The sequence below is a fragment of the Toxorhynchites rutilus genome, chromosome 2, assembly GCF_029784135.1.
Source record: "Toxorhynchites rutilus septentrionalis strain SRP chromosome 2, ASM2978413v1, whole genome shotgun sequence".
Classification (NCBI taxonomy): domain Eukaryota; kingdom Metazoa; phylum Arthropoda; class Insecta; order Diptera; family Culicidae; genus Toxorhynchites; species Toxorhynchites rutilus.
The window spans coordinates 305,652,221-305,679,370 of record NC_073745.1 but is presented as its reverse complement, the minus strand read 5'-3'; the positions used below and the strand labels follow the sequence as shown (position 1 = coordinate 305,679,370).

Below are 27,150 nucleotides of genomic sequence, written 5' to 3'. Positions count from 1 at the left end.
GGATCCGGAATATTTCTACCGATATCTAAACCGGCAACACGGACACGGTTACGACTGAAGTCAGGTGCAACCAGACACCGGAGCCATATCTCGTGTCTATCCAAGAGGGTCCGAGAGTTCCTTGGTCAGAAATGATTACGTGTTCACCATCGGGTGGTGCTGCTGGCCGAGCAGCACCATGCAAGTTGCATCTCGGCACAACCGCTTCTCACTCGGAAGAGAGCGCGCTTCGGTGGAATCTAGCAATAATTGATGAATTTCGATTACCTTTTTATGAAACATTATCCAACGTTTATTTCGCGACTTGTTTACCTCTGTCTCGTGTGGAGACGAGACGAGAAGCAATCGCGCTGGAGTATTTCCTCTCACACCATTTGCGACGTTCCGTAGTAAGCCAGTTTTCGCTTTCCGCTTTGGACATATCGGGTATTAAATCCAGTTACGATCCACAACATGGTGTTAGGGATGACTCGAACGCTGCCTGGTTACAGGTTCAAGTTTATTGGAAAAGCGGTTTGTTTTTGCGATCACGTTTTGGTTGTTTTTTTTTGCTGAACTTTGTGTGGCAGTGAAGGGTGAGGGGTGATATACATAACGGAATGGTATTAGCTTTTAGCTTTTGGAATTGTTTGGGATACAATGTCGATGGCGAGTATTTCGGGACTAGTGGAAATTAAATTAAATACGCCAAGGAGGACCATGCTTAGTGGGTCTATTCATTCGCTTTTTCTCGTAGCATGTCAATAAAAACAGTAATGAATTTTTATAACGAATGAATGCCGTACATGATGTTTTCAAACGTGTTGTGATGCTTGGCCTCATATTATGATTGTGAAACATATCCAAATCAAACCAAACATCAAAAAAAAAGGTCTATACGTATCTACACTTCCACATGAAGACACATTACGAATCTATATATTTGAGCCATATGTTGAAAACATCTCACCTCCGCAAAGGTGAATCATTCATTGTGAATTTTCCACTCTATCGCAGACACCCTCCAAGGACATCTTGTAGCCTCTACATATACACGTAGTTCCGAAATATTGATCCATCTTATATTTATCTCCACCTCGCATATGCTCTCGAGGACTTTTCCTCTTTACGCGCTGCGGCTGTTGTTCGCGGCCGACCATTGGAGGCCATGTGGCCTCCTCGGCAACACATTTTCCGACGCAACCTTGCTGTCATCGGATTTTCCAGCCGAAAGACTTTTAATGAAAAGGATCATCATCGAGCAGAGTGGTGTGCAATGCTCGTTAAATATACATGAGTGGCTGACGGGTTCACAAAAACGGGGGTAGAGGAGGATACTGGATGATATTCCTGCTGGGATCATTTGGCTCGCCGCGTGTGATGCCGAGTGTGTTCTAATTCCGTATTCTACGCAGCATCCGTCGTTCGACAGGACAGCAAGGGAGGCATCAATGGAGCCTTCGTATACATGTACCTGTGTGCGGCTTCGAGGGGAGAGTACAGGTAGTTGGAGGGCGTTGACTCCGTCATCCCCGTCTATGTGTTTTCAACAGCGGCTGTCTACTCGAGTTTGGGAAAACTTTTTGGGAACTTTGGGTAGAGAGGGCTACAATTACTACTTACTGTTACTACAATTACTGTTACTTTTCCGTCGATTTCTATTCCATTCGATGTTAATTTGAATCGTGCTGAGAATCATAATCTACACTTGTTACGTGAATAGCGAATATGTTAAACCTGAGAAATTCCGTGGAAATATGGATCACTCTCAATAATCATAAAATGGCGTAAACAGAATAAGCTGGTTTCAAAGTGACCACATTCGTCAGCGTTTTTTTTTTTTTTCCTGTTGGGTACATTTTCCACTACGACCAGTTATTTGATCTATTGTGGCGTCAGCGTTACACAACTACAGGCGTGCGATGAACATTTTGGGCAATGGTCTGTCTAAAAATTTTTTTGGCGTCATGTAATGTAGCAGGCGGTCATAAGGAGTCGTTTATAATCTCAGTGTTCTTATCGAATCCCTCGGATTTTTGCTTCATGAAAAATTTGCGGTTCTTGGCAGTTCTTCCAGGGCAGCGGCCTAATCTCATTGTTCGAGTGATCGAAGTTCTTTAGTCACTTAATTGTCCTGAAGGCCGTTGCCAGGTCTGAATCGAGTAAACATGTAATGTCACAAGTGCGTTTCTCGAGCCTGCGCAGGGTCAAAATTTGTAAAAGTTGACTATACATCTGACCAAATATAAACAAATAAAAAACTTAGTGAAACGAAAATAGGCATTGTTTAAGGTAGAAACGATCGCGTTGGCACGATGACAAATTTGACGACTTTTTCGTTGGTCATTCTGTATATAAAGTACAGATATTTTTTAGTATTTCAGGTATGTAATATATTTCAATAACTCACGAATATACCATCGGATATGGGTAGCGTACGTTCATTTGGTTTCCTTTTTTTCATAAAAAATGAATATTTGTGAACATCTGATTCTATCTATCTAACTGACTGGATAGGTATATCGTGTGAGTCTCTAAACTATTCATCCCTATTGTTTTTTGGTGCCAAGAGAGTGGAACATTTATTATACGTTTAGGGAACCTGGTGTGGTGGGTGCATCGCTAGAATCATATTATATCATACGGATACGTTTATTCTTACAAATTGTTTATGTTTAGAAAAGCCAATAAGTTTTGCAATAAGGCAAAGAGCCCATAAGTTCCGATATTGTAACCAATGAGGTTTCACCGAAGTGCGATTATTGCGATTAGTGGCGTCTCGTCCGCCTGTTCAGAAAAATACCAATTCTTTTTTTTATTATTTCACATTTGTAGACGAGAATGAAGTTTTATCGAAGGTAATTTATTTGCAATTTCCATACTATCCCGAGTATCCTTATTTTCTTTTCTGTTTAGGTGAAACTTCTCCACCGTGAAGAATGTAATCTGATGGCTAAACTTGACTACACCACAGAACCCAAACGCAACACAACACAACACTACGAAATAAGCAGTAATGACTACCGGGTTCAAACCTTTTATCTGAACCCGGTGTCATTCAAGCACTTTTCTGCATCTTCAAGTGCGACAGGGCAAACGTAGTCAGCTATGTATGAAACGATCACTACTACTAATGCGCTGCCTTGCATAGAAATGATATTTAAGGTTCACAGTTTTTTGCTGAACGAAGTCGATGGAAATGCCGTATTTCTATACTGCGCGCTTGAATCTGGATCGCTCTCTCTGTTGAGGTATTTTTCTTCACACAAGCGTATACGGTTCAAATGGGGGCGCGCTGTTGTTTTTATGCTTTGGTTCGAACGAATGAAGACAAAGCGGGCGACCGCGCTTCGACCACGACTTTTTCGCTTTAGGTTGTCGTACGTGATCCACTTTTCATCACCAGTCGCCATCTTCTTCAAAAATGGGTCTAGTTCGTTCCGTTTCAGCAGTGCATCGCAGGCGTTGATTCGGTCTAAAAGATTTTTTTTGCGTCAACTCGTGTGGCACCCATACATCCAGCTTTTTTTTGGAATCCAATCTTCTGCAAATGGTTCCAAACGGTTTTATGGTCTATATCCAGTTCCTGGCCAATCGAGCGAGTGCTTACATGTCGGTCTACTTGGATGATTTCAACGATTTTAACGGTTTCCACGACGATTGGCATACCAATACGGGATGTATCTTCGACAGCCACTACACCAGAACGAAATCGACCAAACCAACGCTGTGCTGTGCGAATCGTTACAGTATCGGGTCCATAAACTACACGAAAAAATCAAACAAACAGTAAATTATTAGTTTAAAATGCAACCCATATTCTACCAATTCATTAACTGATTTTTTTTTGCATGCTACAATCATGATATCTGTATCTCCTTTTTTTTCTCAGCTACTAATCAGTGATACAATACAAAACTATTTCTTGAAAAGTCCTATCAATTAGCATATTGAGTTTTCACGTGGTTTAAAAGTGCCACGTGAAAAAAGCCGCGCAAATTTCGAAATCCGCATAAAAAACCGGGTAAATTCCAAAATCCGCGTAAATTTCAAAAACCGTATAAAAAAGCCGCGTAAAATAAAACCGCGTAAAAAGCGACTTCAGTGTATACGACATTTCATTTTCCCTAACCCAATATGATTCGATTATCTACAATTTTATATTTACTTAATCATATGCAGTGAAAAAAAAATGAATTCCTTTTGAGAGAATCTGGATAAATTTCTTTTTTTCATGTGAGAAAGGTGTTTTCTAACTTTGAGGGGATGAATCAAACCAAATTCCAAATTATTTTATATTTAAAAAATTTATGTATAAAAAAAGTTGAATTTCGAGCAAACTAATTTTGTGTCCTTCAAAATATGATCCATCTGGACCAACACACATGTGCCAGCACTTGACCCAGTCCTTCATGCATCTCTGGTAGGCCTAGTGATTCCCGATTAAACGAATACTTCCTACAGAAATCGATTATTAATCGAATGAATACTGCACAACCAATAATCGAAGCGAACGAATAATTTAAGTCGATTAATCGATCCAAACCCAGAGAGAAAAAACGTACGCCCGATGCAGTTTTATCCTGAAAATCAATCATTATCTTTGATGCTCCCCTAAGTTCGTAAACGTAATCAAGCCTCGTTTACGATTTTAGGGGAGCGTAAAAGATAATAATTAATTTTCAGGCGGAATGAACCTTTTTTTGATTCCATATGGCTATGTAGCAAATGAGAAATATAAGTTATATAATATATATAATTATTACTCTCAGTGTAATGATTAATCGATTATTTGGGGCGATTAATCGTATCGAATAACAAACTGCTGAAAACTATTCGATTAGCTGATGAATGATAAATTTCAAAAATCGGGAATCACTAGGTAGGCCGACGAAGGGATGGCTTTTAGTGTCCTGGTCGCATTATCTTTGATCTCCTCGATCGATTGAAATCTCCTTCCACGAAGTGACAAGTTCGACTTGGGGAACAAAAAAAAAAGGTCGCACGGGCCATATCAGGAGAATACGGTGCTTGCTCGGTGGTATTTACTTGATGTTTGGTAAAATAATTCAGTACAATTCGGGCTCGGTGCGATGGCGCTTTACCAACGTGCAAAATCCAAAAAGAAGAAGGTCGTACCAACATAAGAAATAAAAATACACCGGTTCCCGCATGCATGGTACATTTGAATAAAAAAATTCCCGGTACGTAGTGATCAGTGTATGTATGCTTTCAGTGTATGTATGCTTTCGATAAAGTCCTCTTGTGGTAGAGACTAGTGCTAGAAGCGGTCGTACGGTTTTAAGTCGCCGGATTTTCACAAGCTCGTCTCAAACGCAGCGAACGAATGGTTGTCGAGGCTGTTTAGCCGTTCTTTACGAAAAGAATATTTGTTTTATGTGTAAAGCTATATAGACGAGTTTTAATGAAACAAACATCGAAATACTTTGAATATATGACAATCTTACAATGACTTTGTCGACAGTTCGCAGATTGAGCCTAAATAAAAAATTGTTACATAACAATTAGTTGGGATAGAATTTCATTTATGTATTCAATTTATATATATATATATATATATATCTCAGATAGTTCTTTTTTCAATAAAAAAAACAACGAAATTTCCTCAAGATTTGAAATGAAAATCACATAGCCCCACTATACGTTAAAACGTAGGAGATCAAGTCATAATTTTCGTTGTGCTTTTTTCTCCTGAAATCCAACTCCAAGATTTTTTTTTAAATTTATTTTGGATTCTGCTGAGTCAATTGTAATCTTATTTTAATGAAGACCGCATTTCGATCGGACAAGAAGTTTGTAAGTTATTTTTTCTTCGGGGTGAAGGTTACTAATGTTAGATAATATTAACTAAAGTCGGTTGTACGGAATTAAAAAACGGCATTTTAGGTGGCCGCGATTCTGCCTGGATTTGTATTATGTTGGTACTAGTTTTTAGACATTGGTTTATACTCAGTTGATTGTTTTGTTTTTTGTGCTATTTAATTCTATCCATTTGTTTTTCTTTGCACATCTTAATTTTAATTTCGTATATCTTTTTCTTTTTCTTTCATTTATAGATTTTCTTAAGTTCCTGACATTCTTTCACGTTACATTATTTCATCGAAGTCAACCATCAAACAACAGTCCCGCTGGCCTGCCGCTGCCAGAGTGACGAATTGCCCCAGACAAATTAGTGTGTGATACCGTAACGGCCAAACGGCGCAACGGTACGAGTTCGGCGTTCGTGCCCCGCAAAACAATAACAACCGGACTGAAGTTTCGTACCGGGTCTAGCCCTCCCCCCTTCCAGAGCAAAGCACGCCGACAACCGGCGTTTATTTTTCGAGCGCTTGCGTCTCCACCGCAAAAGCCTCATCAATCATCAATCATCCCTCTCAAAAGTTAGTCGAGACCTCGAGACACAAAGCACCACAGCACCGTTGTCGGCATCATTCAGCCAGACACGCACGCGGACGAGAAGAAAGAAAAACGACTACAGTAGGAGAAGTACCTACCTCTCACGGGGTGACCGTTGATTGAAGCACCACACCGGTGAAAAGCCAGCCTGCAGGAAAATTGACCGCGAAAACCAAATAATAACCGCCCATCATCGCACCTTTTGTGGGGCCGGCACGAACTTTGGCGCGCTGATTCACAGCCATTACGATGCATACTTGAAAACGATGATTGTTGAACTGTAGAGAAACTAGTCAATAGCACATGCTGATAAGCTGCAAGTAGTTGTTGTTAGTCACGCGTAATTGCGACTGATTGTGATACAGATTTTGTTTCACTGATAGAGCGAGAAAGGATCGGTTTTGCGGATTAGGGCAAAATTGTTTGTTTGTTGTGATTCAGGTGTTATTCTTTCTTTTTTTTTTGTTTGTTTATTTTACAATTACCGTAATCGTTGTTATCTCCCTCCTTCTCTTATTGTGTCGTGATCAAAGTTTGAAGCAATCCGAAGTGAGTTCGCGGAGAAGTGGAACGCGCTACTGGAAGCTGGTGGAGCCGGCGGCGGGGGTCTCAGCTTGAGTGACCCAGAGCAACACTTGCACAGCGATAACGACGGCGACGACGACAGCATGACCAACTCACAGGTATATATGTATAGTGGTTTAGTGATTAATTAAGTGATTGCAAAGGTCAAGATTCGCGCAGATTAGACCGCAGATTAACGGTGAAGTCTTTTTCGATTCATATTTGCAAGAGTTATGATGCAGCACTAGCTAGCATTCGATGTAGTGTGGAATCACTGATGAGTCAATAACTAATTGTTTTCACAGCACGATCGAGCAGCAAAACGTGACAAACGTGAGAAGGTCAAGTGGAGTGAAAAAATATACACGGATAGTGTATAAAAAACATCGACTAGCATTGGGAAAATCTAATGAGAAAGAAGGCAACAACTTCATTTGCCGCATTTTGTTGAAAGTTGTTCTTCAGCAAGGCTCTCCGTCAGACGAAAGCGCTAAAAGCATTTCGCCGGCGGAACAGTTTATTTCTTTTTGTTCAATGATGTACAGAATTACAGTCTCGCAAGACCTCGACGCTGTTTACATTCCATCGGACTCATTGCACCAGATGAAATATTTATTTGATCCAAAACACCTTTTCAGAAACAAGTGAACGTTGAAAATCGATCGAAATCAGGAAAATTAGAAACAACTTTGCATTTAAAATTGTCTCCATTAATTGTTCTATTGACAAAATTTATGATTTATTAACGAATTTCGCGCACTACTTATGTACGCAATAGTTTTTCATTATATATGCTCGTCAAATTAATTAGAGCGGCTAGAGGCGAATGAACTGCAAAGTTTAAAGCCTCTTAAAAACAAAGGAAGAAGAAGAATTAGAGCGGCAAAAATATTTGGACATGAAAAACAAAACATTCAAAGTCTTGAAGTCTTCTATTTCGAAGATCTGTTGCTAGTCTTTTACACTAACTTTTCAACGCAACGAAACGAAATAACGTGTCATTTTCTGAGGTCTTTCTGCATCACTCTGTTGCCAATTTTGTGCTAAATGCTAATTAATTTCTATAGTTGCTAACATATGAGGAACATTTCCCTCTATTGACAATAGAACGCAATTTTTTCGACAATTGGTTATTTCACAGTTTAACCCTTTGCGGTCGGAATCAATTTGCCTTGAAGGAGATGCTCTTTTTTTCCACGCTAATAAACTTTTGTTAAATCGAGTACCGTTATCTATTATCCATTTAGGTAGCGTATCAATTCGTGAAAAAGTTCACTAGACATTGAAATTCGATTAGAAATATAGTAAACTAGCACACGGTTGAAGAAGAGTATTTAGTATGATTCATTGTTGTGGTGGCTGAGAGTAGACAAACGACCGCAAAGGGTTAATCTTCGTTTAGCTTTTACACTTTATCCGACGATTGAAGAACTCGCCTCGAATGAATACTGATGATGTCATTAATGGAGGTTTGAAGTATGTAGATGCAATAAAAAAGAGCTTAATTTTAACACTTTGCGGACCGCTCACGAGTTTTCTCGTTTTTCGCGTTCCGTCTGTTACAGATGGATTACGAAATAACTCGTGTTTTCTACACTTGAAGGTTATATCCTTGGTTTACCAAGAATCTAACAAGACCTACCGATTGCTCGCCTTCGTCTCATCCACATCGAAGCAAACGATCTCATTCGTGGAATCCGAACAAATGCAGCGTTCCGCCCCAAAACATGCGGTCCCTCATGTGTTAAGAAAGAAGATCAAGTTTTTACTGTACTGTTGTTAGCCTTAAATACAATCCTGTTAGGCGGGCATATTTTAACTCCCATTGTTTTCCGATCATGATGCTTCCCTGCAATTCAGCAATAAGAAGTAAAAAATTCAAGATGAAATTCCTCCTCCGTGAAGAGAAAGAGAAACAATAGGAGTTAGAGTAGCGCCTTAGTACTCTTGAATATATAAATAGAAAGCTTGATTTTCTGTTGGCGTCCAATGAAATTAAAAAATCGATGAATTATTCGATGGGCTTTATTCATAGCTTGGTTCGTATCAATCTCAAATCAGAAATTTAAATTAATTAGGATTCGAATGATAGCGGTTACCGTTTCAAAATCTCCATCATCGTCTAACCAAAATGCAGAATTGATAAGAATAAGGTAGGTGTTTCAGTAATATTGTGTATAAGAATTAGTGTTCTCTTAAAACAACGAAAAACTGTCATGTAAAATAAAAGTTTACATTTATATGAGCAAATGAATGAAGATTTTGCTTTTTTTCTGTCCAACGGTGTATTATTTAATAACGGTGTAACGGTGTATTATTTAATACTCTCCTTTTTTATCATTCAAAATTTTAGAAAAATTAAAATTACGCCTGCGAATGACGGATTTCTATAGTAGCATGTCCGAAAAAGAACCTGAAACTATTGAGAACCAGAGCAGAGGGTCCAAAGCCTCTAAGAAGGATGGTTATAATAGCTGTTATCCATGGTTATTATGGAGAGAGAAAAATGGATAAACTCCTAATCGCATCATTCAGCACAGTGAATCCTGATTCTTATCTCCCCCCACTAACAACTATCCCTTCCTTGAAAAACGCTAAGGAACCACGATATAGAGGCGACCCTTCTGGCCTTCGGGCGGCGAATATCATACTAACATTTCTTCCCTAACCCTGATGACTGTGAGAACGTGGCCGGCTTCGTCATTGAATATTTAAAGTTGGAATCACCGAAACATGAGCAACTACGAAGTGTACAGTCTACCCAAGCAAAAGCTCAAATTCAAAATTCTAGGAAAATTGGAAATTTTATACCAATATTACCGGAACACCTACCCTATATAAATAAAAAAAAAAAAAAAGCCATATTCAAAGAATGTTTATACACAAAAGCAGAGGCTCCATGCAGGTTGATCCTTCTTCGTATATTCCAACCGTGTTTGTTTTCCTGACTACACCAATTCCTCTGTACATTTTGATCTGTTCACGAAGGAAAAATTGTAAGGGGTTGTATCTAGGACACGACCGCATATTTTCGACGTAGAACTACGACATTATATTATGGAATCCACTTGTTTACCACTTCCAATGTTATTTTAGAATGTATCGAAATGTTTGTAATAGATTATGTTCTTCGTTACAAATAAATTTGATGAACGTTCTTTTACGTTTGATATGATGCCTAGGACTACCAAAAAATTTGCATTTTTCTCTGAAATTATTTCACATCTCAAGTTTACGTAGTTCTCGAACCGCGAAGGTTCACAAATTATCCCCGACTTGCATGTATTTGCAAAGCGGATTCCCCCAGGCACATTAATTTTGAAGTCCGTGTTAGGGAAACACAGCTTAATGGGAAAAATACCCCCGACTAGCATGTTTTGACGAAGCGGATTCCCCCAGGCACATTGATTTTGAAGTCCGTGTTAGGAAGACACAGCTCGGCGGGAACAAAAATACCCCCGACTTGCATGTATATCTGCAAAGCGGATTTCCACAGGTACATCAATTTTGAAGTCTGTATTGGGGAAACCGTAAATCGAGCCAATCAAAACTTGGCAGTTAGGGCGTTTAGATAACGCTTGACAATTTACAGTTATTCAATTGTTCATCTCATGAAAAATAACATTTTATTAATTGTGATATACGCGCAGAAATATTTCCTATCACTTGATGCAAACATGTTTCCGATCTGTTAAGAAAAGTTCGAGTTGTAAGCATTCGAACTACAGGTAGGGTTAGCACACAAATCGGCAGAACCGTTTAATGATTAGCGAATTGTAAGAATTGTAATTGTAATTGTAAGCATATCAAACAAATCTTATAGAATTTCCGATTCGATTGGTATGAAAATCATGAGAATTCGTTCACAGTGAAAATAGTTATTAACGTTAACTTTATTTCATAAAAACGTGACCTGTTTTCTGATTTGACACCCTTCCTGAAAGAAATAGTTCTACGTCAAAAATCCATGGAATTCCTGATTATCATCGATCGGGGATCATTCCTATGATCTTCAATGCAAAGAATGGGCCTATCAATTGTGATAATATGTACTTTACTGATGGGTCCTCTATGACTCCACAGGATTTGGAGTGTTCAACGAAATTTTCAGCACCTCCCACAGTCTTCAGTTTCCCTGCTCAGTGTATAGTGCTGGATTGGCAGCAATTCACTGAGCGCTGGATAGCGTTGCCTCACGACCTGTTGAACACTATTACATTGACTATCCGTTAGTCTTAGCTCTGTCGAAGCTATCCGTTCAGTGAGGCCGGAAAAGCACTCGCCGTACTTCCTTGAGAGAATACGAGAAAATTTGAGTGCTTTAACCAGACGCTGTTATTTCATTACCTTTGTCTGGGTCCCTTCACATTGCTCAATTCCGGGTAATGAGAGAGATGACTCATTCGCAAAGGTAGGTGCAATTGAAGGCGATATTTATCAGCGTCAAATCGACTCCAATGAATTTTATTCTTTTGTTCGTAAAAATACCATCGCTAACTGGCAACGTAAGCGGAACGAGGATGAATTGGGCCGGTGGCTTCACTCGATTATCCCTAATGTTAGCCTCAAACCATGGTTCAAAAGTCTGGACTTGAGTCGGGACTTTATTCGCACCTTCTCCCGACTCATGTCCAATCACTGTTCGTTAGACACGCTACTCTCTCGTTTTAATCTTGCCGATAGCAATACCTGTGCTCGCGGCCAAGGTTACCACGACATTGAACACGTTGTTTGGTCGTGCGAGGTGTATCTTGTTGCCAGATCGAATTTAGAAAACTCTCTTCGGACTAGAGGGAGGCAGCCCAGCAGCGGTGAGAGATGTGTTGGCTAGGTTAGACCTTGATTACATGTCCCAAATATATGTCTTCCTAAAAGGTATCGATCTTCGTGTCTGTTTGTCCTTATATCCTTATATTCTCCTTTTCTTTTTCCTTCACGAGAAATCAACCCCGCTTCTTACTAACAATAGAATAAGGTGAAATGTAAATACATATTAGATATAAGATAGGCTTAAGAATTGAGTGTGATGAATGTGAATGTGAACATTGTCAACATATCTTTATATCCCTTCCTTTTCCTGAAGAAAATATGTCGTCCTTCTAAACTCGAGTAGACCGCAAGTAATCGGTTTTCTACATCATTAACATTAGAATAAAGGAAAAATGTTTATATATACTTGTAACAATACAGTGAGGAGTTTGACTCCTTCAAACTTATGTAACTGAGCCTGTAAAAATAAACGATTTAGGAAAAGCACAGGCGTCTTACCTTAATGAGTTGGTCGTTCAAATTTCTGAAGAAAAGTTATTTTAGGCCAATGCACAATTGTTAAGGAGGTGCATTTAAGTGGAAATGAGCATGTTGAGCTCGACAGTTATTCTCTAGATAAAAACTGTCATCGACAAAGTTGTTGCATATGATAGAGCGCTTATTTTGATGTTGTCAAAAATAGGGTGATCAACAATAACGATGAAATCAAAATTTTAACTTTCTTATCTTTATAGATAGAGATAAACAAAGTTCCATAATGTTATAGCCCCAGTTATTTAAGAAAACTTTTTAGAACAAAGTTTTTTTCTATCTCTTGAAATAACCGATGTAGCACTCTTTTCTGAGTTACGCTAGGGTCACCATAAAAAACGTTTTTTTTGCTCGAACTTCTATATTGCAAATTTTACATGCAAACTGTCTTCAGAAAACTTTTAGAGCTTACTAAGACAAACGTTTTACGATGCAAAACTTGGCAATATAGCAACTCTACTCAAAGTGATTGATGTTTCATTCCAAAAAATACACTCTTTTCATTCGCTTGTCATTCATTTTGGGGCAAACATAAAAGATAGAAAACGCTATAAAAAACTTCATGGAAGATCTTTATTCTCTAGACAAAAACTGTCTTCGACAAAGTTGTTACATATGATAGGGTGCTCATTTTCATGTCTTCAAAAATAGGGTGACCAAAATTTCCGATGAAATTAAAAAAACTAGTTTTCTTATCTTTATGATAGAGGCAAATATAGTTCGACAATGTTGTAGCCACAATTATTTTAAGCAGCTTTGTAGAACAAAGTTTTATTTTATATCTTGAAATATCCGATATAGCGCTTTTTATTCTAAGTTGCATTAGGATGATCATGAATGAACGGTTTTTTTTCTCTAACTTTTATGTTTCAAATCCTACATCAAAATTGTCTTGGAATGACTTTTGGAGCTTATCAAAACAAACATTTTGTGATGGAGAACTACTTAAAGTTATTGATGCTTTCTCACCCAAAAACTCATGATTTCAATTTTAGTTTACTCAAATACAAAAAATAACATAGTTTTGGAAATCCAACATTATGTAGAGTCAAGTATGCTCTTTCAAATGAGGGGCTCAGAATGCAAGGGGTGTAAGTGACTTGACCGATTTCTCTTCATCAACTTTTTATTCAGTTAATAACTCAACTGCAGAAACGTTCCAATTTAAAATTTGCTATAGAATCCGATAGATGAGGTTCTGACCTATCTTCCACATTGTCAAATACAGCTGGGAATGTATTTACAGCTAAGGTATGACCAAAAGAGAGAGTCGATGTAGAGAAATCGATCAAATCACTTACACCCCTTTCATTCTAAGCCCCTCAAATGCCGTCGATGTTCATTTTTTATATATTTTTTTAGAAATATCAATAACTTTGAGTAGAGTTGCAATATTGACAAGTTCTGCATCGCAAAATATTTGTATTAGTAAGCTCTAAAAGTCTTCAGAAGACAGTTTGCATGTAAAATTTTCAATTTAAAAGTTAGAGCAAAGAAACATGGTGGCCCTAACGCAACATAGAAAAAATGGCGTTATATCGGTGATTCCAAGAGATAGAAAAAAACTTTGTTCTACAAATTTGCCTAACACGTTGAGCCCCGACCGAAATAGGGGACCGACAATGAACTTTTCGTCGGTCCCAGCGAATCGATAGTGGACTTTTCTAAATATCATTTTGTAACTTTGTTGTTTTCGTTCCCAATGCCGACACTCTCCGAAGGAAAAGTCTACTGTTGGACCGGTGAAATCGGTGCAAAAAAGACGGAAATTTCGGTGTCAGTCCCCAGGGACCGACGCGGGACTTAACCTGTTGAAATAACTGAGGCTAAAACATTGTCGAACCTTATCCACCTCTATGTATAAAGATAAGAAAGTTAGATTTTTTATTTCATCGAAAATTTTGGTAACCCTATTTTTGATAACATCAAAATGAGCGCTTCATCATATGTAATAACTTTGTCGTAAAGTTTTTGTCTAGAAAATAACTGTCGATGCTCTAGACGGGAACTTAAATGCACTTCCTGGACCATTGTGCAATGGACAAAACAACGAGTGCTGGGACGGGACAGCGAATTCAAATATATATATTTTTTGTGCGGCTTATGCGAAAAATGGATCGAATGGGATACAACCTCATTTAATGAAACAAAGCAATATTTCTTCGACAAATTCAATATACCCGGTGTATTGATGGTACTTATACACCCATTTTAAGGCCTACGGAAAATGAACAAATGTACACCCAGGTTTTTTTTTACGCGGGGGATACGTACCTCGTAAAAAAAAACCGCGTTAATTGGAAAATCCGCGTAAAAAAAACCGCGTTAATTCGAAAATCCGCGTAAAAAAAAACCTCGTAAAAAAACCGCGTAAAAAAAACCTGGGTGTACTCCAAATGTGATGCCTATTGTATTCCTTTGTGATTCCACAGTGCTGAAGTAAAAGTATTTTATTTACACTCATATACTTGTACAAACTGACGTCAAAACCAAAGGAAATGCAATTGAAATTTTCTTTGATTTATGGTTTAGCATTAAAAGCAACGTTTCACTAGCATTTTCCCATACGACTATCAACAATTTTTTGTCGAGACATTTGTTCTCGTTTCGTATAGGAAATATAGGAAAATATTAGTGAAACGTTGATTCTAATATTAAACCTTACATCAAAGAAAATTTCAATTGCATTTCCTTTGGTTCCAACGTCTATTTACAGGCAAACCTTTTTTTTTGTGCGGGGGATAGGAACCGCACAAAAAACGTTGTATAAAAAAAACGTGCAAAACTTCACCAGTAGCTTTAAAAAATCGTGTTCGGTATACATTTTGAAAAAAAACCTTTTTTGTGCGGTAGATAGGGACCGCATAAAAAAAGTTTCCCCCAAGAAAATAACTCAAATCCACGCCATTCATCGTTCAATTTCCCTTTGTTTCCCTGCTTTGCGATGGGACACTTTGCCTCTTCGGTTGCGCGTGGCTGTTATGTGCTTTTAGTTGCATGTCGAAACGTGTTGCTGTTAAGGCGCGTCCACATTATGCCGAATGATGCCGATCGGCCTGTACCAGGCGGCATATTCGGTTCGTTATGTAATGTAGACGCCCCATCGGGTGCACGAAGCCGAAGGCCCATCGGATGCACGAAGCCGTCACGAACACACGAAGCACAATGTCGTCAACGCTAATTTACTTCGTTTTGTTTTGGTTGGACTTTCTCGAACCGGACCCACTTGTTTCGGGTTGGATTCGGTTTGATTCGAGTCGGTTTTCGGCACGTCGGCAAGCCCGGGCGGTACGTCCACATTTATTCGGCTTTACCGGGCGGCCAAGGCCGATTGGCGTAATGTGGACGCGTCTTTAGAAATCATGTCATGCAAAAACATAGAAAAACTTAGAGCATTTGATGACAGGAGGGGAAAGATTTCAGAAGTGGATAATTGAGACGCAAATATCCTTTTTTCGCACTGATATGCATATCAACCATCGAAAAAAACTAAATGGATGATAGTTTCGTCAAATATGCTTCTTTACATACACCGCACAAAAAAAAATCGCACATGAACAGAAAACCGCAACAAAAAAAAATCGCACAAAAACAGGTTTTTACGCCCCCTCATCTCACCGTCGCCCACCCTCGTCAGATAGTCGAACTCCAGATGCTATCACTGGTCATTATGCACAATGCTACAGTGCGCGCGGCAACTCTCGGTTGAGACAACGATACCTCATATCCATATCCCTAACCTGACCCGTCCCACAGAAATTGTTGCACTTTTAACCTCGAGTAAACCGCGAATATTCGGTCAAATCCTACTAAACATAGCAATTAGTTGAAACTTTGTATAAACAAACCTTGAATTAGCGACTCCGCAAAGCTTATGCGATTGAGCCTTTCAAATAAATCAATTGAAAAAAAAACACTTTTACTGTATATAAGTATGTGAGTTTAAATACAATACTTCTATTTCAGCACTATAGAATCACAAAAAAAATACAATAAGCATTATATTTGCAGTACATTTGTTCATTTTCGGTAGGCCTTAGAATGGGTATATGAGTACCATCAATACACCGGATATCTTGAATTTGTCGAAAAAATATTGGGTTGTTTCATTAAACGATGTTGCATCCAATTCGATCCCTTTTTCGCACAAGCTTCTTTTCAGAAGTGGCATCATTTCATTGAACATTGATGGAACAGTTGGTTGAGTCATACCAAGTAAAAAGTTTTCTCCTTCAATGCATTAATTTGGTACGACCAGAAGCCAAAAGATTCAAAACGGCTGCTAATTTCAAAGCTGCAGGAATAGAAGTGCTTCTGAAAGTTGTTTGGAACACGGTTGCATTCGAAATAGTTTTTAAATGCTTCTCGATTAAGTCTGATATACAGCCGAAACCCTGAAACAAAAGAATAATTATTATCATTTATTTCGGAAACATATATAAGACAAACTCACTCATTTTCACTTAGCGAAAGAGAGTCATTTTTATCCCTCCACTCCCGCCTCTGTGGAATAAGCGTGTTCTCTTCTTCCCTATTGCTGTCGTCAAAAAACATTCCGCGATCTTTACTTTTTAATCACAATTCTAATATAATATCAAATTAAATTTGCTTTTCGGCTTTGATATTTGCAATAACCGTGAAGTTTGCTTCGTTTACAAACACAAAAATTTGACATTTTTCTTCGAGACAAATTTTGCTCGAAATCTAGTACACTGAAAATATTAACTCAAAAAAGATACATAATACTAAAATCAGTTCGATTCGAGTTTGAATTATCTCGAAACGAGTTACTCGACGTTTCATGCATTTTGAAGTCATTTGACATCGAAAAAAAAAATTTTCGATTTTCAAAATTTCATGGACATCGCACAAGAAAGCGAAGATGCGACATGTCTCAACGTACAGAAGGAAAGCAAAAAGAAATCGAATGTTGATCTCGAATGGAATCATTATGATTCGAAACCACTACCATATATCGTAATGCATCGAAATACGAACACTTAAGCGCTACGATGATAACTTTAACTACCAAAAAACGTGACATATCATAGCATAAAAAATTACCGTTCCCATAGAGTTAGAAGGCATTCATGTAAGTTATGAATCACAGAATCTACAAAATCATGTTATATTTGTTTGAAATTTGTAAATAGCTTCATCCGGACACTTTTGCTTTAAATCCCGGACACATTCTGTCAGCTGCTTTTCTTTGAGAGAAAATGGTTATTGATTTTTGTAAATCTTATTATTTTATTGTTATTCCATTAGACTCTCAAACCAAAACATCGAAAACCCTTGCTCCATTCATTCTAGGGCTTGTAACATACGCCCATGCAACTCCTTCAATAAGTAATTTCATCGTAATCGTTTGATCCGTTCGGATTTTAAATCGTACTCTGAATGTGTTTTTTTTATCTCGTACACGGGTTTGCGAAACACAAATATTTGTTTTGATTTTTACAATTTTATTATGAACAGATAGGCACTACACTAAATTGATACAAAATTAACTATCAGTCAAATTCATTAAAAATGCGAAAGATGTTATGGTTTTGGTATGATATTGAATATAATGGAAAAGTGTTCGGATTAAAAAGCCGTCCGGATTCCAACGCATTACCATTACCGAAGACATACAAAATTATCATAGTTGCTGTTCGATTTATTTGGTCAAGAAAAAATAAATTTTTCTTTGTTGATATATTATTCTGCTAGGATCCAATATTTTTTGTTGGATTTAGAAATACTTGTTCCCATGATAAATGTCAAAGTTACAAGAGATGAAGGGTTATTGATCATAACGGACAAGCGGACCTTGCGTTGAGGTAAACATAGTTTGGATTGACTCTTGGACAATCTCGAAACACCGATCCCGGAGACAGCTATGGGCATTTCCATAGTCATCGTATTGACCAAACATTATTATCTAGTCGAGCATTATGCCATTTTGATTCTGGCACGGGAGCCGCTGTGGGATTTTCTTATCAACGGGAAAACGTTGAACAACTTTAACTGGCCTGGCACTTTGTCAATTCAGGCACATATACTATAGGTTTTTCTTCCTAAAATACAATGGTTACCAAATTTATTGTTCCAAAATTCAGTTCATGATTTTATCTTACCCTGAGGTTTATTGAGTTTTCGCAAATGTGCTCAAACTGCTAGAACCTTATACAGACTGTTAGAAACCGCGAGAATTTCAGTAACTTTTCAGACTTATAAGTTTGTATTTTTGAGTACAAAATTTATCTTCGATGGTCCAACAAAGTCGTACAATTGAATTCAAAAACTAATGTCGATATCCCCCCTCATTCTCTCTTCATTTCAGCTATGGTTCCGCGGGGTGCGTCCATCCAAGTTTCGCCACGTATACGGTCTTCCGACGCGCAAGGAGTGCTGCTACACCGACATCAGTGTGGTGCGGAGCGGCAACGATGGCAACTTCTGCGCCGTTAATCCTACATTCCTGGCGATCGTGGCAGACACAACCTTCGTGGTCATCCCAATCAACCAAACGGGACGAATCGACTTCCAGTGCTGCCGGGTGATAGGTCACACCGGCCAAATTTTGGATCTCAAGTGGAATCCCTTCGACGACAATATGATTGCGTCGGCGTCCGATGATTGCACGGTACATTTGAGTTGGTGGTAATTTGAAGGGAGGCACATTTGAATGAATCTTGTTTTTCTATTGCAGATAAAACTTTGGAAGATTCCGCCAGGCGGTCTCACCTGTAATCTGAGTGAAAGCACAATGGAGATGGTCGGTCACAAGCGAAAGGTTCTACAGATTGAGTGGCACCCAACGGCAGCCAACATTCTCATAAGTGCTGGGTTTGACCACCTCATTTGTTTGTGGGACGTGGGCAGTGCAGACACACCACTACTAAATGTAATCGATTGTCACGTGGATATGATCTACAGCTTGGCCATCAACAGAGACGGATCACTGATTGCAACCACCTCCAAGGATAAGAAACTGCGGGTTATAGAGCCAAGAAGCGGTATCGTTGTTTCGGTATGTAAACTGCACGAAATTGCTCTAACTCGATTCCACTCAAAAGTCAATAAAGTAGATCGTTGTCTAGAAATAATCGAAATAACATCGTTTGATTATTTCAGGAGGGTGTATGCCACCAGGGCACAAAGTGCTCGAAAGCTGTTTTCCTAGACAACAACCGCATTTTGACGACAGGCTTTTCGCGGCACTCGGATCGGCAGTTTGCGGTGTGGAATCAACACGATTTGAAGAAACCATTGGCACAGGAAGTGATAGATAGTTCGAGTGGAGTGGTAACTCCGTACTTTGATCATGACACAAAAATGATCTATTTGGCTGGCAAGGGCGATGGTAACATTCGATACTATGAGTTGGTCGATGAGGCACCATATGTGCACTATTTGAACCAGTTCCTTTCGGGACAGCCCCAGAAAGCGTTGGGATTTATGCCGAAGCGGGGATTAAATGTTTCCCAGTGTGAGGTGTTCCGGTTCTATAAGATGCATGCAACGGGAAATGTGTGCGAACCCATATCGATGATTGTCCCGCGCAAATCCACCCTTTTCCAGAGCGATCTCTATCCGGATACGTTGGCCGATGTTCCGGCAATCGGTGCCAAAGAGTGGTACCAGGGCCGCAATGCTCAACCGTTGCTGAGATCGATGAAGACAGGTGAGTAAGACAAGTAACCAGAGCCCAGAAACATTAACACTGACATTAAACCGTTCTTAGGAGAGTCAATATTGGAAGCAGCCAGTCATAAGACTCGCAGTGAAAGTAAATCCACTAACAGTCATCACAACAAGACCGGCAGCGTTCTCACTAACAACCACGGTGCTATGAACGGAAACAGTAACAATACGGCCAACGGGCCAACGATGAACGGAGGCAACTACACGAATGGTGGCGGAAATTTGACGCCATTGGCTAACGGAAAGAACAACAAAGAAAACGAAATGGACAACCGAATTTTGGACAACACTACGAAGAAGTTTGCATTCCTTGCTCAACCAACTATACCGGACTACAGGCCTCAGGCGGTATGACTTTTTCCAACGAAATTTAATAATAATAATTAATAATAGTTAATCTGGCATTCTGCTTGTAGATAATCGAGAAGAGTCAAAAGACGTCGACGAACCAGAGCACCAAGTTCCACCAGCTGCAGGCAATTTTCGGACAGCATCAAACGGCGAACCACAAGGACCTTGCCAACCTGCAGAACAACATGCTCAGCGGCTCGAGGAACAGCTCGCGCAACAGTTCGCTGGAGAATATTAACCTGTTGAATTCGGAGAATGAGGTTAGTGTTTTGAATTGTTTCTTACATCGTAGATATTTTATTTAAAGGCAGCATAAATAGGTTGCTTCATAACTATCATGCGTAAGAAAATGAAAATGCCAAATGAAAAGCACATAATCAACAGAGTTTTCTGGAACTGATAGTAAAAATAAAAGAATGAAAACTCTTCATTTTTTCATAATTTTTTTTTCGAATCTCTGCACTTTTCCCAAAAATATAGAATCTTTTTAAACCTTCTTAAAAATTCTTGTCAGTTTATCGAACAACAGCCGGGAGTGTTTGTAATTTGATTTTGACGTAAGACTACGTCTTTCAGTAGAGATGCCAAATCTGAAAACAGATCACGTTTTATTAATAAAAAAGACGGGTGGGTAATGTCGGGGACATAACCGGAGTGACGTAGGACTATACAAAGGAGACAGCTTTTGTTAAATATATATTTTAAATATATTGTTTTATTTTCTTCTCCTACGTGAATACGTGAAAACCTATCTACCTGAAAAATGGATTAGTTTACTGTTTACTCTTTATGAATATGTTGATGGTTCTGAAAAGAACCTTTGGTGTTGTGTTTTTGTTATCACTCGATATTCCCATCTTGTTCGGTTAAACCTTCCTGTTTAGCTATTGCGTTTGCCACTCGCCACAGCTTTCACAGTTGGAAGATTTCTTCCCATCCAGCTTGTGACATATTATAAATTACATTCAATGGCACGTCGTATTACCACCACTCAGTATCGGATTGGAGGCCTGTAATTGAACATTTCCGATGACAGTGGTACAGTGTCGACTTTCAATGTGGGGTCATAATTTGGACCCCGAACTCTATGTTTACAAAAATGTCCAATTAAATATGTCGCATTGCAGGTCCGTCCAATTAGCTAAATGTCGAGATAAGTGTAAATTACTGTACTTTCAATCTAGAAGCACCACACTTTGACAGCTAACTCGATCACTTCGGCGGCCGAAACTATATAACGCCGGCTAGGTGGACTGGTGCACTGGTACTAACGCGCTCAGCCTAGCTACCCTTGCGGGGAACTCCAGATCAACACGGTTCGAGCGGGATTTTGCCTTTCCCTTCACTTTTCCTCCTTTGCCATGTCCAGACATGGCTGCTTGGGTTGGTTTGTTGATGTGTTGTGATGCGAACCGATGTGGTGTACGGTTTGAATGAGAATGATCGTTACGGCAGCGGAGCGGGGATTTTTAAGCTGACTGGCTGGCTCGAGAATTACGCATGTGTGAGACTGCGACCAATGTTTCGTTCATTTTTTTCTTTCTCCTTTCCAATCGTGCTTCATTTTCGCTGCTGCTCTGGTTGCCCGTTTTGGTCGGTACGATTTGAGGAGCACAAAATGGACCAATCAAAAATGGGCACATATTGCATTTTGACAATGCTTGATATTTCACAATTATTCAATTATTTATCTCAAGAAAAATGAAATGTTATTCGTTATGATAGATGCGTAGATACATTTCCTATCAATTGATTCAAAAACCTTTGCGATCTATTGAGAAATGCTCGAGTTATAAGCGTTCCAAATCTTGCATTTTTTCCTACTTGTTCAGTGCCTAGATTTCCAACTCACCCCCTATATCTTCCGGTTAGACGTAGTCCTACGTCAAAAGTTAAAAAAGTTATTGTTCAAAACTATCTTCGCTACGATCGAATTCTGATGATTTGCATACCAATCAAATCGGATATTCTCTAAGATTGGTTTGGAATGTTATACATTACGATTCTCTAATTCGTAAACGGTTTAAATTAATGAAAATTGGAAGCATTCCCATTCTACCACATATTGTTTCTGCCCATTTGTGTGCTTACCTACCCGCACCGCAATAATGCATACGTTTTTACGCAACTAATGCATACGTTTCTACGCAGCTAATGCATACGTATCTACGTTTCTTTACTGAGTTCCCAACTATTTGATGTATCTTTTCAGATGGCCTTAATGCTTTTAGTGGCACTTCGCCGACTCTACGTAGTATTACACGTGTCATTTGTATTAGTACTTAGTTTGTGGAATGACACGCCTTGATTATCCCCTCTATTGCGGATCCCGATCGGGTTTGAAATTAGCAAAATGATGCAAACCCGTTCGACTTCGATTTTTTTTTGCCAAATTTGTTTCTCATCATTGCAACGATGCTAAATTTGTAGACATGTTCGCAATTTTACTGATGCTTGATGTCCTGCCTATCCTGTTGCAGACTTATATTTTCAGTTGCAGGCTGCAGGGATATGGCATTTCTACTCTTTATTTACTCTGGAGGTGATGACATTTACTTTGCCAAAGGCCAACACGAAAACAACAAGTCACCAAGTATTTTTTGTATACATTATACATCAAATATTTTTGTGTACAATGACTCTCTGGGTTGACCGCTACCGACCGCGTCAGCTATCCAAACTGGACTACCACAAAACGAAAGTTACGCATCTGATCAATCTTTGCTCCCAGGGAGACTTCCCGCATGTTCTACGGCCCTTCCAGGCCAGTAACCAAACTCGCATTATGTGTCTGCTGCGGAAACTTTACCAACCGGGCGCGGAACGGCTACGCAATGAGATAATGAATTTCACAACGTCCTCGAACCGGAAGGTGGAAATCAGCAGTAATTACCACATCGAGTTGCCGTGATATATAACAGGGTGGTCGTGTCGAATTTGATCAAGCAAATTGATCCCAGTGGGTAGAGGGAATATGAGACTCGTCTTGTCTGAAGTGGATTAGCTGACCAAAAATACCCTGGATGCGCTGAGAAGAACCATTGAAAAGTATTTGTCTACGTGCAGATTGATTTTGTGCGCCAATTCTAGTTAGGAGTCGTTGCTTGAGTAAGAGTGCCGGCTCTATCTTAGGAGGATATTCTTAAAACTTTGTATGTAAGATTGTCATTTGTTTGTTTCTTGAACGTAACAACACTATTTGCATTTCAGCACATTCCTTCGGAGCTAACGAAAAGAATTACGCTATCCTCATGCTGGAAGCTTGCAAGGTACAACTGTAACCGTTCACGGTCAACTAAGAGGTGCCGTAAATCGACAGGCAAATATTTCTTCGAGAAGCCGTCAATCAGATTGTCCTTGAACAAAGTCCACAGAAGTTGGAAGTGGTGAGGAAACAGCTATACGAACTGCTATCCCAAGGCGTTCTATCGAATGTTATAATCTGTGGATTGGTACCGAATCTGGTTAAAAGTTGCGACGAGTCTGAAGACGCAAACGTTGAATTTTGCCGGGTACTATGAACACCGGATGCAGCAAGGAAGCAAACATATATTCCATCTGGAATTGTTTGTGGCGCAGTTAATGGCACGGTATAAGAAGTTCCTCAATAAAGCCTCAATGCAAGTGGATGATTTTTAAGCGATTCTTTGAGATCGCAATTTTCTTTCGTTCTATGAAAAAATAAAATTTTTGTGTTCATCACACGTTTATTAACTAAACTTCAATAGTTCTGGTAATGATTAACTCAAAATAAAAAAAACACGCATTGTCGGTTTTCAATCGGATCGCTTTCATGATCCGCAAAATAATTATGAAATGGTAAATTTATCAATATACTTAAATACCATTTCATTCAAAAACCATTATGCTGCACCATGTTCATTTGAAAATTATATTTAATGTAACTTTTAAAATAATGACACCATAATATTTTTTATTATATATGTCTGTTCATTTTAACTACAAGAAATAAATATTCGCTCGATTAATCGAATACTGAAAGACAATTGTTCGAATGAATCGAATATTGGCCCCACGATTAATCGATAATCGAATAAACAAAAAACTTAGACATCTCTAACAACAACAACAACTTCTACTTCAACAAACGAATCTAAACAACCGTCGCGATTGTCAAAAATGATTGGAACTGCCTGATCATTCACATTTCTACTACCATCATACGCCACAACCACCGCTCTCGTAACGTAAAGTTGTAAACAGAGCGATCGGCAGTGAGAGGCTTTGGAACCAACCGTCATTTGGTTAGGTGTCAGAAACAAAATAGTGAGTATCACTACTGAATATTTGGATCTCACGTGCCGTGAGAGGAATTAAGTGACTATGGTCAGCTTTTTTGTGACATTGACGGTGATGGATTGCAGCTCTGCTGACATCACTACAAGAAAATAAGAGAGATGAAAGAGAATTGAGCGGGAGAGATTTGGATTCTCTATGACGGATGGTGCATTGCATCGAGTTATGAAATCATTCTGTAAACGATTTCTGGAGCGGTAGGTGTTTCTTGGATCGAACGAAAATATTTCCAAGTTAGCATCTGAGTGTCCAACCTTGGTGACGTGGCCGGCGTCGTTATTGACTATTTAAAGCTCGAATCACCGAAACTTGCACAATGAGAGTTTTTTGCTACTCCCAAGCATCATTCAGTGTGTTCTTTGTGCAATTTCGCTGGTTTAGGTTAATCACGGAGGGCAGCTACGAATTGTACAGTCTATCCAAGCTCAAGCTCAAGACTGACTAAAATGACTAAAAACCTAAAAATAGAATAATCTAAAAAATTAACAAATCTAAGATACAAACATCTTAAAATTTAAAAACCCAAACAATTTGAAAGAATGAAAATTTAAAAATCCGATAATTTAAACATTTACAAAGCTATACATAAAAAAATCTGAAAACATGGAAATCTAAGAATCTAAAAATCAAGAGATTTGAAAATCATAAAATCTAAAAAAGTAAAAAATATAAAAATCTAAATATCTAAATATGTAAAAAAATCTAAAGATTTATTAATCTAAGAATGTAAAAATTTTAAACTCTAAAAATCTGAAAAAAATAATTTAATAATCCAAAAATCCACAAATCTAAAAAAAACAAAAAATAAATTACAAGTGTTCTATTGCTACTTTGTAGCATTGTGTATGCACTTCTAAATATTATAAAGTAATTATTTGGAGAAAATTGGAAAATAAAATAAATTGAACATGACAGGTAGTTTGTGTGAAGACATGTGATATCATTGAGACACGCTATAGAGGCCACCCTTCTGGCCTTCGGGCGTCGAATATCATACTAACATTCCTTCCCTTCCCCTGATGACTGTAAGGACGTGGCCGGCGTCGTTATTGACTGTTTAAAGCTCGAATCACCGAAAATTGCACAACGAGTATGATTTGCTAGTCCCAAGCATCATTCTGTGTGTTCGTTGTGCAATTTGGTTGGTTCAGGTCAATCACGGAGAGCAACTACGAATTGTACAGTCTACCCGAGCTCAAGCTCAAGCTCTACATTCATGATATCTGTATCTCCTTTTCTTTTATTTCTCAGCTATCAATCAGTGATACAATACAAACTTATTTCGTGAAAAGTCACATCAATTAGCATATTGAATTTTTACGCGGTTGATACGTGCCTCGTAAAAAAACCGCGTAAATTTCGAAATTCGCGTAAAAAACCGCGTAAAATCCGAAATCCGCGTAAGTTACAAAAACTGCATAAAAAAGCCGTGTAAAAAGCAACTTTAGTGTATCTCAGAAGCGATATACGAAGTTCAGCTCTGACAACGTGTAATCCCTGTTCATTCGCATCAAAGCAACCGATGCCATGCTATTCTCACCAGCATCAACGAGCTTGTGCATTCATATAACATCGTTAATGCTGGTAAGACGTTCGTGTAAATAACTCCTTCGAACGTGAAGATACTCTAATGCTGGAAGCAGTTCTTTGCAGTGCATCCAGCCTTCAATTTGTTTCTCGGGAATCGGTTCATCCCATCAAATGTTCAAACCAAAAATAGGGTAAATGATCTTGGTTTGTCCAGTCGAAAATATGATTATGGTTTGCCCACTTTTTTGAATGCTCTAATTCAGCGATCCTGTGTCAAATAAGGCCTTCGAAAGTTTCGAAACATATAAATGAAATTGCCTTTTACATGATTTATAGTAGTTTGATAGTATATTTTTACGAAATCAAATATTTTAAAGGATTTTCTATTTGTGTCTATTTGTGTCAATGCGCCCCTCATTCGAGCTAACTTTTAATCGATCACCAGATGATTATTTGGCACGTATTCAGACCTTTTCTGGATTACAACACTTATAAATATTGTAAACATCTTGCTTGCTCACCATTTGTATCGGATTTACATAGCTAAACCATTAAATTAACGCATTTTGATGAACTCAATTCTGATCATGAGTTGTCCAATTCAATAATGTTGTTTTGTCCACATGATTTCTATGGCAACCGCTTGGCTCCCTGCAGTTTGTTTATGTTTGTTTATGGTGTGCTTCGCGCATAGCAGAAGTATGGTTTTTCTGTGTTGATTGTGTTGAGGTGAACACTTCTAAAATGCCCAAGAAAAGGCAATACTCTGAAGAAAGCCTAAATTATGAATGAATCAATATGATGACAGTAATCTCAAGCAATGATAAATGCAACATCTAATTGTGAATTCAAATGTTTTCATTCAAAAATGGAGATTTCTAAAACCGGACAAACCATGATCATTTTTTTGGGCAAGCCATGATCAGAGGTGGTCAAACCATGATCATAATTCTTCTTTAAGGAAAATCGTTAAAAAACATAAAAATTTGAATAATATCA

At 38.6% G+C, this 27,150-nt stretch overlaps 1 protein-coding gene across 13 annotated transcripts in view; it reads left to right on the top strand.

The window, feature by feature from the left end:
* The window catches only part of LOC129770843 (coronin-1A-like), a 143,060-nt gene that overhangs the window by 113,320 nt on the left and 2,590 nt on the right, over positions 1-27,150 (top strand). For 8 of the 13 annotated variants that reach the window (XM_055773967.1, XM_055773961.1, XM_055773956.1 and 5 more), the window contains exons 2-7: positions 6,930-7,079; positions 18,590-18,892; positions 18,959-19,279; positions 19,384-19,933; positions 19,994-20,301; positions 20,370-20,564. In XM_055773967.1, the coding sequence (XP_055629942.1) occupies positions 7,065-7,079; positions 18,590-18,892; positions 18,959-19,279; positions 19,384-19,933; positions 19,994-20,301; positions 20,370-20,564 (1,692 nt within the window). In that variant the 5' untranslated portion in view covers positions 6,930-7,064. Of the gene's footprint in view, positions 1-6,056; positions 7,080-18,589; positions 18,893-18,958; positions 19,280-19,383; positions 19,934-19,993; positions 20,302-20,369; positions 20,565-27,150 lie in introns of all 13 variants that reach the window. The other 5 variants (XM_055773966.1, XM_055773962.1, XM_055773960.1 and 2 more) reach the window with 3 other exon arrangements.